General features: G+C 47.9%; 1 protein-coding gene across 1 annotated transcript; it reads right to left on the bottom strand.

Annotated features, from left to right (window-relative positions):
• Positions 1 to 7,113: 7,113 nt before the first annotated feature.
• PHOX2B (paired like homeobox 2B) lies at positions 7,114 to 9,890 on the bottom strand. Its single transcript, XM_081544179.1, has 3 exons — positions 9,650 to 9,890; positions 8,600 to 8,787; positions 7,114 to 7,629 (listed from the first exon to the last, which is right to left on the bottom strand). The coding sequence occupies exons 1-3, from the start codon at positions 9,888 to 9,890 to the stop codon at positions 7,114 to 7,116; spliced, it is 945 nt and encodes a 314-aa protein (XP_081400305.1).
• Between the last annotated feature and the right edge of the window lie 4,922 nt (positions 9,891 to 14,812).

Raw genomic sequence — 14,812 nt, 5'->3', positions numbered from 1 at the left:
AATTCAACTTGTACATCTGGTAACTCTTGGTTCACATATTGTTGAAGGCTAGCTTGTAGGTATTTGAGCATTACTTTGCCAGCATATGAAATAAGCTCAATTGTAGGGTAGTTTGAACATTTTTTGTCATTGCTTTTCTTTGAGATTGGAATGAAAATCACATTTTCTAGTCCTGTGGCCACTGCTGCATTTTCCTAACAGCATAATCTTTTAGGACTTGAAATAGCTCATCTGGAATTCTATCACTTCCACTAGCTTTGTTCATAGTAATGGTTCCTAAGGCCCACTTGACTTCACACTCCAGAATGTCTGGCTCTAGGTAAGTGACCATACTGTCGTGGTTATCCGTGTCATTAAGACCTATTTTGTATAGTTTTTCTGTGTAGTCTTGCCGTCTCTTCCTAATCTCTTCTGCTTCTGTTAAGTCCTTGCTATTTCTGTCCTTTATTGTGCCCATCTTTGCATGAATGTTCCCTTGGTATCTCTAATTTTCTTGAAGAGACCTCTAGTCTTTCCCATTCTATTGTTTTCCTCTATTTCTTTGCACTGTTTGTTTAAGAAGGCTTTCTTATCTCTCCTTTCTATTCTCTGGAACTCTGCATTCAGTTGAGTGTATCTTTCTCTTTCTCCTTTGCCTTTTACTTCTCTTCTTTTCTCAGCTCTTTGTAAGTCCTCCTCAGACAACAACTTTGCCTTCTTCCATTTCTTTTTCTTGGGGATGGTTTTGGTCCTTGCCTCCTGTACAGTGTTATGAACCTCCATCCATAGTTCTTCAGGCGCTCTGTCTACCAGATCTAATCCCTTGAATCTATTCATCACCTCCACTGTATAATCATAAGGGATTTGATTTAGGTCATACCTAACTGGTCAAGTGTTTTCTTCTTCCTACTTTCTTCAATTTAAGCCTGAATTTTGCAATAAGGAACTCATGATCTGAGTCACAGTCACATCCATGTCTTGTTTTGCTGACTGTATAGAGCTTCTCCATCTTCAGCTGCAAAGAATATAATCAATCTGATTTTGATATTGACCATCTGGTGATGTCCATTTGCAGAGTCATCTCTTGTGTTGTTGGAAGAGGGCGTGTGCTATGATCAGTGTGATCTTGAGGAAAGGATCTTAAAGTCAGAGTTTTGCAGAGGGATGGGACACCCTACTGTCAGTAATTAGCCAGGAACTTCTAGCTTGTGTGTGTGTATGTGTACATGTGTGCACACTTGCCATAAAACCTTTGGCAGCTGATGATGCCCATGAACCCCTCTCAAGATAACATTTTTAAATGCAAAAAAAATAAAAATAAAATGCATAGGATTACCAAAGAAGCCAATTAAAATAAAATTATGAAAATGTACAAGAATGTATGTGTGTCTTCATTAATGTATTAAATAACAAGTTTCAGTTGTCGGTTTAATAATTACCATAATTTCAAATTAATGATGAATGCAAATGACGTATTGAGATAGTCTCCAAAAGTCTAATGCAAAATGAAAGTATCTGTGATTTCACTGGTGACAGTCATAGGTACTATTGCTGATAATACTGTGGCTTGGTTGCCTACACTCATCATTGAAAAAATGCTAAATTTCAGGTAAAGATTAGTGAAAATATAAATGTATTCCTTTCTCATCTTCCTTGAATTCTATCCATGAACCCAAGGTTAAGAACTCCTGAGTTAAGCCAAGACCAGCATGATCCAAGATGTCTACTGTGGTGATGGGGACATGGTCATAGACTATTTTCAGGTAACCTGCCTTTGGCCTGAGGAAGTCACAGTTCTTTGCACTATACTTTGCTTTCCAAAAATTAAGGATTCAGGTGGGCTTTTGCCATTTGCACCATCTGTCTGTCATGGTGGTGATAAATGAGCCTAGAGGTTGACATTTATTCCTGACATCCATTCCTATCCATCGACCAACATTCCCCAGTTCATCAATATAACTGTTCTTTCCCCTTTCATATGCCATGCCTCTGGCCACTCCTTGCCTTATTCACTTACCAGAAAGGGACTAGGAGCTATTCCGCCTTGCAGAAAACATTCTCTCTCCACCTGGGAATCCTAAAGCCTGCTCCCTTTTAGGTTCTGGACTTCATTCTGAATCTGGTTGGGATTCTCATCCCAATCCTGCTCCCCCTGATGCCCTTTCTAACTCTTATCTATCCTTTGGAGTCTTTTTGCAAGGGGAGATCACCTCCTGGCTCTAGCGGTATAGGACCTCGGGGCTAAAATGAATTCTTCCCCTTGCAGACCCTGCAAAGGCTCAGGAGGGGCTGAATTCCTGCTCTACTACTACCAGCTGTGTGACCTGGGCATGTTACCTCACCCCTCTTTGCCTCAGTTTCCTCCTAAGGGAAAAAATGGAAATAGCACTTTTCCAGTAGGATCGAATATGAGGAGTGAATGCTTTAAAACTTAAAAGTGCCTGGCATATAATAAGCACTCAATAAATATTAGTAGTTATTACTTGTCAGCCTTTGGCTGATTCTAGGCTGTTAACTGTCACCCTCAGCAAAGTTCTCCAATTTCAATCTTTGCATATTCTCTCACATTCTGCGCTTCTGGGCCATTGACTTAAGAGACAATGGAGAATGTTTTTTAATCTTCTGAGGCCTGAGCTAGGGAGATCAAGCCAGAATCTAGGAGTTACATAATAAAATAATATTAAAAGTAATGTCTAACATTTACTGAAAACTTCCTGCTATGCCAGACACTTATTGGACATCTTATTTAATTCCCCCAACAACTTCACAAATCTTTACTATTATTCACACTTCTGATTGATGAATCAGACTCAGGGGAATGAATTATTTGCTGTCCAAGATCAGAGTTCCTCAATTCCTGAATTGAGAACCGTCGCTATCTAGCCAGAGGCCATCTTCCTAAGGACATGAGATGGCCACAGAGAAGCATCCGGGTAATAGATAGCTACTTTTTGCTGGGTCATTGGCTCCCCTCTGAAACCGCTCTCTGGTTGCCTGTACTTGGCCATGGTGAAGAAGACTTGGCATAGAGGAGGCCGTCTGGCAGTGGTTCACGCAGGTTTTGTGAAGTCACATGTGGTCCCCGAGTTGCCAGGAAAAAGGATGCCTTGATGAGCCAAAATGCAAATTCCTTAGGAGAGGAAAAGTGAAAGTGAGCTTGTTCACACTGTGCAGGGCTCCAAGGAAATGACACAATGCGAGAGACATAGTGTCCTGCCACTGGACTCCTTCATATTAGAGGAGCATTATTCTGCATTTGATCATAAACTTGCCTCCCGACAGTTTGCTTCTTTGACCAGAGGCAGAGGTGACCCGAAGTAAAAAGGAAGCTGAAATGCTAAAAGCTGGGTGCCTCCAGACACTTAAAATACAATCTTCTGGGAAACTGGTGTGGAGTAGGGGTGGAGAGATGGAAGCATGTTTTCCTCGCCATTTTCCAAAGTTTCCCTGGTCCTTGAGATAAAGTGCTCAAAGCAGGTCAAGGACAGGAGAAGGGAATTTGGGGAAACTTACCAAGTTTATTCAAAACTGAACGGATTTCTAGGACCCTCCCTGGGGTTTCCAAAATCTCTTATTTGGTTATTTGTTATTTCTCTTCTTTCCCTATCTCTTCTTCCTTCTCTCTGCTTCTTGTTTTCTTTCTCCCTTCTGGTCTTGCCTTCTGCAGAATGCGTGTCCCACTGATCTGCCCATCAGCTCACAGAGGCTTACCTGCTGTCCCTTCATGCCAGAGGAAGGTTAATTTTCCTCTGGCCAAGTCCAGGACTGAGTTACCTGGATCTTGAATACGTTTTTTGTCAGCATATTTCGGCCCTTCTTTTTGCCTCTCCCAGAACTTCTAAGTTGTATTTACAATCAAAGACTGGGATTTAAGGAGTCTGGCAATTGCTGGCATTTTAGACCATCAGAATTAATGCCACTGTTTATGTAATGTTGTCTAGGAGAATTTACTGAAGGTCATTAAGATTCAGATTTTTTTTAAATGACTATTTAAAAGTCTTTTTAAAAAACTGTTAGAAGTATGGTAAGACCCAAAGGTTTCAAATTCTTAAGTGAAACCTGCCTGATCTGATGCAAACCATATTTAGATGCTTGAGGTGAGAGGCCCTGATAAATTTATGCCAGATCAGCTGCTAATCCTCAGACTAGAGAAGGCAGACTGTGTCCTCCCATCAAATGGGGGGAGCTGACTCATCTATTGATAAAGTCCAGCCAGAAAGGTAATTGCCAGTAACCCACACAAGCATCTACTTGAAGAAGGTGGCCCAGCCATACAGTCCAGAGAGGAGACAAGATTCTATCTGGGGTCTGTGATGATGATTATATCCTTCCAAAAGGGAGTCATTGGAGTGTCCACATACAAACACGCCTGTTTCCAATGTAGTTCTGATTCTAGAAACTTCCCATTTGGGTTTATTATACTGTAGTTCAGTTGTTCTCACACCGTCTATAGGGCTTGTAAAATATAGATGGCTGGGTCTCACTCCCAGAGTTTCTGATTCTGTAGGTCTCAGATGGGGTCTAAGAATTTGTGTATCTGGTAAATTCCCAGGTGATGCTGAGTCTGCTGGTCCAAGGACCACACTTTGCGAACCACTGGTATAGTTTAATGGACAGGCTCTGGAATCAGATTACCTGGGTTCAAAGACTGGCCCCATCACTCATATGCTAGGACCATATGAGCAAGTTAACCCTTCTGTCGCCTCAGCTTCCTCACCTGTCTAAAAGAAACTCAGGATAGGAGTTACACCTGCTTCCTGGTATTGTTTGAGAGGTAGGTGAGATAATGCGTAGAAAACACTACCTGGTACAGGCAAGTGCTCGCTAATTCCAGCTGTTGTAGATTCTCCAAACACACTAACATTGCAGAGCTGCTCTTCCTGCTCACACAAAGGCCCTCCGGTCTTCCTGGTTGCCAGTGGCTTGGTTTTCAGGGCTTAAGGTGGCTGGGCCACCTGGGGACCACCTGGCCCTCCCCAGACGCCACTGGTCCTGAAGGTGCCTGCACGATGTGCTTTCAAGTCCTTCTCAAAGCTGAGAATCAGAATCCTGCTTAACCCTGCCTTCTCTGCTACCAGAGTCCGCAGAATATCAGTCCAGGCACTGATCTGAATACTTCCAGCAATGCCCTCCTGTTCTCTTGTGCTCTGTCGCTGGGAAGGAAAGAAAAATGGACAGCAGAATCCTGCCTGCTATCCCAAGCACTAAATTTTATATTGGCTGAATTTAGCCACATGAATTTAGATTCTCCAACCTACCTAGGTTTCCAGAGCTGCAGAGGCTTCTAGATATTTTCTATAATTTCATCTGCCCTCCCTTATCATTATAATCATAATATAATTTTTAATTAATTAAAAAAAGAATCAAGAAAAACTCAGAATAGTTCAATTGCTAGACTTGCTTTTCGTTTTTATTATCAACAATCAAGTTAATGGTACACTCTTGGAAAACTATATGCACATGTAGAAATATTTCCCTTTTAAATAGAAGCATTCATTATAACACATATAAATAAATTTGAAAATCTGAAACATAACTTATGACGCTTATGTTCACAAACATAGTCCAACAAGAAGAAAAAAGAAATCAGACAGACATGCACCTGATAACAAAAATATATACCATTGGCTGAACCGTGGTCTCTCTAAACACAAAGGAATTGAACCCGTGAGAACCTTAATATTTGATAAAGACACACCATAGAGACTACAAGAAGAGAAAAACATTATACGGTCACGTAGAGGAGACGGGCTGTACTGATATTAACACGATACAATTGAGTCACAGAACACAGTTGTAGAAAGACACCAAAAAAGTTAAAGCCTCAACATTCAACTAATATCTATAGTTTGTGCCTTTTAAAATAAAAATAAAAAAAAACCAGATAAACAAAAAATCCCAACAGAGATGTCTAAACTGCGCCAAGAATGGAATCATCAATATACAGTCCATCCACCATACAGGATGTGAGTCCATTTCGGATCAAACAGAAATGCAGAGACACTTCTGCAAACTTGTGTGCGCCTCTTTTCCTTGCTGGGTAGATTTCTCTGCAGCCAGCTGCGTGGACTGCAATTGACTCCAATCCAAAGCAGTGCCAAAAAGTTCAGTAAAAGCTGGTGGAAGAAAATGCCGGCGGGGGTGTCAGGAGAGAAAAAAAGGGAAGAGTTGAGAGATACGTGACAAAGTTTGCAGAGTTTGCGGATGAAAAGGCATTTCATGGATAGGGCATCTTTCAGGGCCGAGTGGCTGCAGAGACTCAGGAGGAGAGCTGGAACGGTGAGGGGTTCCGCTGCGCAGTTGGCGGGATGGTGTTTGACGAGGTTGGGGCAGGCAAGCGGTCGCGAGGCAGTCACCTTGGCCGCGGCGACAGTCTGCATGAGTCTTCACCACAGCGGCCCGAACCCAAGGACAAGAGGGGAAACGGGTCGACTGGAAGGCCTTCCTACTCTCCCTGAAGAGGAGCCCCAAGGGAGTCAGTGCTGTCCAGAGGGTGCGGATGAATTTAGGAATTCAGGAGACAGAGCCCTCAGATAGGGCCAGCTGCCGCTTCCCTCTTCCCCGTCGTATTTTTTCTTTCCCTTGGATTTTAAAGCCTTTCGATTTTTTGTTTTTGTTTTAATCGTCACTGCCTTCCTAGTTCGTTCTTTTTTTAATTTTGGGGGAGTTCTGTTCATTTTTCTCTTTCCTTAAGCAAGTCACTGAGTTGGTTGTGGCCTCCCAGCCGTCTGTCTCCCTGTCACCTGCTCGGGCCACAGACACACACTCCCCGAGACAGACACACACCGACACGCAGACATAGCCCCCTGAGATTCCACCCCCCTCCCCGAGTCCAGACCGCGTCGCTCACACCTCCCAGGCAGCAAGCGGGGCCTCCTGGCCCGTGCGCGCGGCCCCGAGGCAGGTGCGAAGCCAGGGAGGTGTTTCGTTTTGTTTGGGGGTGAAGAAAGGGAGTAGGAGTGGGCTTGAAATGGGGGCGACGCCGTTTTCTCTTTATTGTTATCGCGATTACTTTAGGCTCTCAAGGGAAAAGCCACGGCAGCAGCGACAATAGCCTTGGGCCTACCCAGCTCACCCACTTGCCCGCGGGGACCCGGCTCGCCCGCCGCCGCCGCCGCCGCTGCAGATCCCAGATCAGAACATACTGCTCTTCACTAAGGCGGCTTTGGCACCGTTGGGTCTTTGGAGCGAAGACAGGACGCTGGCGAAGGGACCCCCGAGCGAATCCGGGATGGAGGTGATGGGGCCGGGACCCGGAGCCCAGCCTTGTCCAGGGCCCCCGGCCGCAGCCAGGCCTCCGGCCGCTGCAGCCGCCGCCGCCGCTGCTGCCGCCGCCGCTGCCGCCGCCGCCGCCGCCGCACCGCTCTTGCCCGGCTCGCCTCCGGGACCCCCAGGTCCCGCCGCCCCCGGGGCTCCGGCGGGGCTGGGCCCGCCGCCGCCGCCGCCACTCGCCCCGCAGCTGGGCGTGGGGTTGGGGTTGGGGCCGGGGCCCCCAGTACTGTCCGGATCGGTGCTCTTGGCCTCTTTGCTCTCGTCGTCCCGGGAGGAGTCAGACTTCTTTCCAGAAGAGCCGTTCTTGGCCGCGGCCGCTGCGGCCGCTGCCGCGCGCTCTTGCTTGCGGAATTTGGCCCGGCGGTTCTGGAACCACACCTGGCCCGAGAACAGAAGACAAGACAGTGAAACAGGGGGAAAAAGAAGAAAAGATAAGCAGTTAGGGTGGCCCACGTTCCATTCCAGATTGTTTTAGACTGCACGCGTCGTGGGTACTCCCGCGCGCATCCAGCCCACTGAAGCTGTCCCTCTGGTGACTGGTGCATCTTTTGAGAAACTTTCTTAGGACAACCTGGGCACGTCCTGGAAATAGTAGCTTGTAGGAGGGATAAAGAGGCTGCACGTCCCCGAAGGGCCCTAAAATAGAAGCCCTTATTTTAATGGTACCTTATTTTGGCAAAGTACCCTTGCTCAGTCTACTTTCTGAGCCATCCCAAATTCACCATCACCTCTAGGCCTCAGGTCTCAAGTTAAAGTCTGATTGGTAAACAGGTGAGGGGGTCTCTGGGTTTGGCGCCTGCTGCCCATCCTGGCCTTTAAGCCTGGAGGTGCTAACGTTAGGGGGCGGTTCACCAGGAGAGGCGCCACGGCCGGCTCTTGGGTGCACCTGTGTCCCTGAAAGGTTAGAGTAAGGCGCGGATCTTAACCTATATAGAATCCCAACCCCTTTGCGGATCTGCTAGAAAATGCGTCTGTACCTATACGCCATTAGCTCACTGTTAAAAGCTCTTAAGTTAGGGGGTATTTGGGGGGCGGGGAGAGGAATGCTTATAATACGGAGCAAAGTCTGCATTCCTCCCCCAGGGCACTTCCTAACCCCAGAAATGTCTCTGCCACAGCTCCTGAATGCCAGTACAGCCCTAGTTGGGGTGGGGAACACTTTGACGCCGTGAATTTATAGCCAAGAACGCGCTCCCTAGCCCTTCCTTGCGCACACAGCCCCTCCGGAACTTGGCCTCTCGGAAGAGGCCCGAGAACGCAAGCCTTCAGTAGGATCGCCCACACTTCCGCACTGCACCCCTGCCCCTCACGGTGCTGCAGAGCCGGGTGGGTTTCCAGGCGCGCGTACCTGGACTCGGGCCTCGGTGAGGTCGATCTTCAGAGCTAGTTCCTCCCGGGTGTAGATGTCAGGGTAGTGCGTCTCCGCGAAGACCCTCTCCAGCTCTTTGAGCTGCGCACTAGTGAAAGTGGTGCGGATGCGCCGCTGCTTGCGCTTCTCGTTGAGGCCGCCGTGGTCCGTGAAGAGTTTGTAAGGAACTGGAGGACACCAGAGGGGACAGGGTATGAACATAAAGGTCTGGAGTGTGCGGACCCGGGAGCCGGAATGTGGGGACTCCAATGTCAGGTGGCATTGGAGCCGCCGCCGACACCGGCGCGGGAGAGTGGCGGAGAGGAGCTGGCGAGATAACCCGAACAAATTAGTTATACACCGCAACAGGGGCACAAACTCCGGGCTTAGGTGGGGTCCCTCCGGGCACAAGCGGCCTTTGGGTGGGTTGCCATAGAGCACTGGAGATGGCTGAGGACCGGGGACAGGGAAATACGGTGATGAGGATAAGCTAGAGAGCAAAAAGTTCCGAAAACATCCATCGGAATACCAGGAATCCAGGGATGTAGTTACCAAACACTCCCACTGTGGAAACTTTTTAATTCTCAAAAGTTGGCCCGGCCCAAAAGTTGGGGGAAAGCGCTGCAAAATAATAATAATAATAATAATAATGAATTAAAGAAATCATCAGAAAAATGACCAGCAAAGAGGTGTGAGCCGCTGTCGGTTCTTTAAAAAAGAGAGAGAGACACTGCCAGTAATGAGCTTTACTCTTTGTTATTTAATTATTTTCTAAGCTTTACGTCTCATCGCAAAGTAAATAAATTATGCCTATCATTTTGGCAGCTTAAGATAATTTTGTTGGCGGTTCGGGTGTGACTAGGATAGTGTAACCCTGTAAGTGAATTACCCCTCCCTGCAATCGCTTCTAACGTGATAAATTCTTTCATTTGTGTAAGCAAATTTCGTTTGGTAAATACTAAACACATTTCCATTTTCAAATGCAATCAAGGCTTCCTATATACAAGCGGAAAGGCGGCTTCCTCCGCGGAGAAAGCTGGCGGTCCTTACCTGCGGCGTACGGACTGCTCTGGTGGTCCCTGAGGGTGCCCAGGCTGCAGGATCCCGGCGTGAGGGACGGGCAGCCGGACGTGGCCCCAAAAGTGGTCCTTATCGGGTTATACTGGAAGCCACTGGCCTGGCTGCAGGAACTGAAGTCAGCATAGGCTGAAGCCAGGCTCGAGGTGTCCATCCCGGCCATACAGGACTCGTAGGCAGAGGAATTGAGGTAAGAATATTCCATTTTATACATTGAAAAGGTTCTGGATGGCTCAGCCAAGTGGAAAAATGAAATAAAAGATGGGTATGGAGAAGGTGGCTGGAGTGGGGAGATGTGCACAGCTCAACGCCTGCCTCCAAACTGGCCTCCTTACTACCAGCAGAGCCTAGTTTTATGAAAAAGCCTCCTATGAGATGCCTTGTCTGAGGTCTCTAGAGCATATAGTCCTCATAATAAACTTGGCTCTTTCCACTTGGACAATAGCAAAGCGGTTGGTCTTATTGCTGGCGCTTTTTACATGACAATAACTCATCCGTCTATTGGGCTGGCACTGGGGAACTGAGCTGTCCAACCTCCCTATCATTGATTCCTGCATCTCTAATTAGAATTTAATACCACACCATTACGCACTGAGCCCCTGATCCTCCCTTCTAACCAGCTCCCTGCCCTTTAATTCAATCACACTACTTGGAAATAATGAAAGTTGGGTGACGATTCTCCCTGATCCAATTTCCCCGAGCTTTTAAGCCTTTTTAACTGATCATATACCTTAGGCATAAATTGAGATAGTGTGTGTGTTTTCCCCCTTCTTCCTTCTCCCTCTCTCTGTCTCTCTTTCTCAGTTAGGGAGAAGAAACCTTGATGTCATAGAAAACCTGTTTTGTAAGAGCGTTACACGCTCAATTTAACAACAAGTCTACCCCCTGAAGTGCATGAAATGTTATAAAGGACTGGGACATTGGCAAGACTCAGGCGCCCTGTAACATAGAGTAAGTGGGCCAAGGGGGTTTCTGTGAACGCTAAGCGGATTTCTTTAAAATACACCTGGTAGAGGGGGTTAAAAAAAAAAAGCATCTTATAAATTGCATTTCTTGTCGTGGCTTAATGTGCTTTTCTAGAAACTCTGCTTACACAGCCATTTAAAAAACAAAAGAACATCCGAGTAAAGCTCTTGAATATAAAACATCTGGATTCTCAACTGATGGCTTCTTTGCGCTCACTTCTGGGTTTTTCTGCAGTAGCGTGAGGTTTGCATTTTGTTGGTCTGTGTCGTTGTTGGCTGTCATTATGCTGTGTAACTGGCAAGCGGGCATGAAGTGTCCCCAAGTGTGCCTCCTCTTCCATCCCTCTCGGGTTCTCTCCCTCTCCCTCTGTTTTTTTTTCACCTCTACATTTTCAGGTGCCCACAATTCCCTAGAGACCGGAAGCTTCCAAAAGAGGGCTGCTATCTGCTTAGCCTTTAGGTTTGCCGATTGCAGTGAACGAAATCCTTGCTCTTTAAATGCCCAAGCTCCAGGTCGGGGACTTTTCTGGTCCAGCTCCCCAGGCTCTTGGGTGCTGGCAGCGAGGCACAGACAAAGAAACGAGCCATGATTTGTGGACCTCGGTGGCCCCATGATTTAAGTGGAGGGTAATTTTCATTTGGTTCGTTAGGCTCTAGCAGAATAAGGGAAACTATTTCATTAAATCCTTCCTCTCGGTGGACAAGAGGAGGAATGCTTAGTTGAATCGCCGTGTGGTGTAAACAAACCCTGGATATTTTATATGAATTAAATGTGTAGATAATTAGTTTTATTGCATTCATTACCCCCTTTATGTGCTCTGTAACAAGTCAGTAATTAAAGTAACAAACTCATAAAGTCTTTATAGGGGCATTTAGGCGTTCAGTGTTTGCCAAACTAAGTGGTTTAATTCGATGCTAGTGCCGGGGAGTGGATGGGCGCCCGCTCTCCACTGCCACTGTGTTTTATTGCGCACTAAACTGCAGTGGACGCCGTAATGGATTAAACAGGGACAGCGGTCCCCCAGCCTCGTGCTTCTCCGCTGGGTGAGTTTCAGGCTTGTTTCAGGTGATGGCGCGTCCTCTGGACGTGAGGAATCACTAAAGTCTCCCGAGAGTGCAGACATCGGGACCCGCCGAGTAGCCTGGTGATAGTTTTATGGGGAGGGCTGATAGTTTTATTGCAGTTGTATGTTGTACAATGCGTATTTGATAAAGAAGGGTCCTTGGTGACCACTGTGCACTTTTTTGTGCACGGAGGTGAAATGAAAATAAATGTGTACAAGGTTTTACTGCAGCGGGAAACAAATTGCGATGCTCTAAATGGTTTTCCTTTATGGTCACCAGACAAGAGGAGAAAAGAGATGCAAACATCTGTCTCCAGTCCCCTAAACCTAAAGCCCAGCAAAGACGGATGCGAATCCAAGTGTTATTACAGTGGGGATTTGTCTTTATTTATCCCGCTCTCATGAATATGAATCTACATTTGGACCGGGAGGTGGCTGTGCCCACCCCCCTTTGGATCCTACACACAGACTTTCCCCACCCTGACTTACTACCCCGCTCTCCGAGGTGGGGGATAGGCTGTCAAACACAAGGCTGCAATTGTCCAAGTTTCTCGAGTCCCTTGGACTTTTCAGGGAGGCTTCCTGACGCTCCCAACGCCACACCGCCGCCCCAGGCCCACGCTCCGGGGATGCGGATGCGGGGAACGCAGACCTGCCTGGCACCCAGCTAGCCCGCTTATATGGGGTTTTAAGCACTTTTGTGGATAAGAGAGTGACATGAGGCGTCCATGAGCGGATACTTTTTGGCTCCAAAGCCCACGTTTGGCAATAACCAGGGTCACACCCGTCTTGGCACCCGCGCCTGGGTGCACCCAGGGTTGTGTCTCCGCTGGGTCTAGTGAGCGCGCGCTCGGAGCAGGGAGCTCCAGCCCAGCCCCACGCCACCGCTTCGCGCCCGGGCCCGGCCCTACGCCTGACCCGAAAGCCCGGCAATTCCTGGGTCCTAGTTTGCAGACAGCCCCAGGCCCCACTGGGGGCCGAGGCAAACCGCGAACCTGGAGTGTGCGGGGAGCTGGGAGGAGCAGGGTTGTTTCGGCAGCTTTGGAGGGTGACTCTTCCGCGAAGACGTAGAACTCTGGGATTTAGTCGGCGCCTGGAGGCAGTTCCTGGGCGCCGGGGATGTTGGCGTGGGGAGAGCGGTGTGCAGCTTGGGAGAGCTGGGTGTTAACGAGGAGTCGGATGGTGACCCGGGAGGAAGCTGAGGAGCGGGAGGGGAGGACCCTGCCAAGGGGCGAGGGCGAGGGCGAGGGAAGTGCGAGGCCTCGGGGGGCGCGCGAGGGAGCCGCGGAAGGCCAGGCCCAGCCGCTGCCAGTGCAGGGCGCGGGCTCGCGCTCCCCGCGGCCCCACGGCCCGCCCCGGGTCCGGTCACTCCCCGCCCTGAGGTTCCAGGCTCCCACTGGCCTCGACTCCCCGCCTCCTCCGACCCACCGCGCCAGCCCTCTCCCAGGTGCGGGTCCCAGCCCCGGCCGCTCTCAGGGCGCCCCCTGGTGCCCGCCTTGCCGGGTAGGGAAGTTGTGCGCCTCCTCTTTATACGGGGAGATCTTTCCGCGCCAGCACCGCACGGTCCGATGAACAAACGCGCTTGACTTCATTTTCCCCTTTGTAGGCCTTGTAGGTTTATTTTGTTTAGTGTCACCGTCCCTCTCTTCACCCCACCCCCACCATCCCTGGCCCATCGTCCCCTCTGCCGGTCTTTTGTGGCCCGGGGGCCCTGCTTCTGCTCCGAAGATGAAAGGCATTCGGGGCTGGGCCAGGCCAGAGCCGCAGCCCCAGCGCCCTGTTTTGTTCGAGCTGTGCTTTCTACACGCGAGCTCTCCCCTAAAAGTTGTACCAAATGGTTAATTTAATTATTCCAACTATAGACCAACTGCTTCAGCAGCCTCCACCACGCGTCTGGGAGGAAAAAAGAAACCATCTATAAGAAATAATCTAATAAAAGTGAAGTGTAGAAAAACCCCTCCTGATTTTCAACCGGCACAAATAGAATTAGAGCTTCAGCATCCTTTTCCCAAACAGACCTTTTGTCCAGATCACAACTTCAGCCAACCAGCAATGTGTACAGTGCCCGCTATTTATTTCAATAGAGGCGGTGGGTAGCGAGATAGATTGATAGATAAATGGCCACATGGATAGATGGATGGTTTGATCCATCTTCCTCTGACTTCTCTTTCTTAATATGTGTACACGGTTGATTTTTTTTTTCCCTGCTGATTTTCTGAATCAATAATGGAAAGGCAATGCTATGTGGTAAAAGGGGGGGGGGGGGAGAAAGGCTATTTAAAGCACAAAAAAGGGAAGAGACTACTAGCATATATACCATGAGAAAAAAATGTTTACATGCTACCCAGTACCAAATGAAAAAAGGTTGAAAGTTTAAAAGAAACTTTTCTTTCCTTTTCTTTGCCATTCATAGGAGGGTTTCTTTTTTTTCCTTGAAAGTCAGAAAGAATGTTAGAAGACAAGGAAACAAAACAGCATACAAAATGCCATTGTATTGTAGTAGCAATTCATGGGAAAACGCTTGTCAGCCTCCTAACACTTCACTCCGAGGAGGCTGTTTGGAGGCTGTTTTACCACAGGCGAAGCACAATAACATGGGAATGAATAAAATATTAAATACCAGTGAGAGTTTCAGAGGAATTTTCTTTTTGATTGCTTTATTTGATGCTGCATCCAAATGATTCTAGCACAGGGAGGCCGCCAAAGGCTCAACTCAGAACCAACACTTCTCTCAATCAGAGAATAAAAGGACCAATTTGTCTTTGGATTTCTCCAAGGAGAGTTCTGCAGGCAGCAGTCTTTCCCACTCACCTGCACCTAAACAGGATTTACTTCCCCAGAATATAAAAAGAAACCAGCCACAGCATCCCCAAGCGTGAAGATCCACCGATATAGACATTCTGCTAGCATTTTAGAATTTTTACCACATTTCCCATGTGCCTAGCAGCCATAATATACATGTTTCATAACAGAAACTCTTTGTATTTCTGGTAACTAAACTCCTAGCACTGTAAGACAATTATTAACTGATTAACAATACTGTGTGCAAAGCAGTACAATGCCTGGCACCTGGAAAGAATCCAATGAATGTCACCCACCAGTATTGT

This window comes from Giraffa tippelskirchi, chromosome 1 (assembly GCF_054371585.1).
Source record: "Giraffa tippelskirchi isolate mGirTip1 chromosome 1, T2T-mGirTip1v1.2.pri, whole genome shotgun sequence".
Classification (NCBI taxonomy): Eukaryota; Metazoa; Chordata; class Mammalia; order Artiodactyla; family Giraffidae; genus Giraffa; species Giraffa tippelskirchi.
Note: the sequence above shows the minus strand (reverse complement) of the source record. Positions and strands in the feature narration are given on the sequence as shown.

What these genes read in the sequence shown, in the direction of transcription:
- PHOX2B (XM_081544179.1), bottom strand. Translation starts at nt 9,890, where the DNA reads ATGTATAAAATGGAATATTCTTACCTCAATTCCTCTGCCTACGAGTCC. An exon ending in GAGCAGTCCGTACGCCGCAG is followed by an intron (nt 8,788 to 9,649) that starts GTAAGGACCGCC and finishes GGTGTCCTCCAG; the next exon opens with TTCCTTACAAACTCTTCACG. An exon ending in TCACCGAGGCCCGAGTCCAG is followed by an intron (nt 7,630 to 8,599) that starts GTACGCGCGCCT and finishes TTCTCGGGCCAG; the next exon opens with GTGTGGTTCCAGAACCGCCG.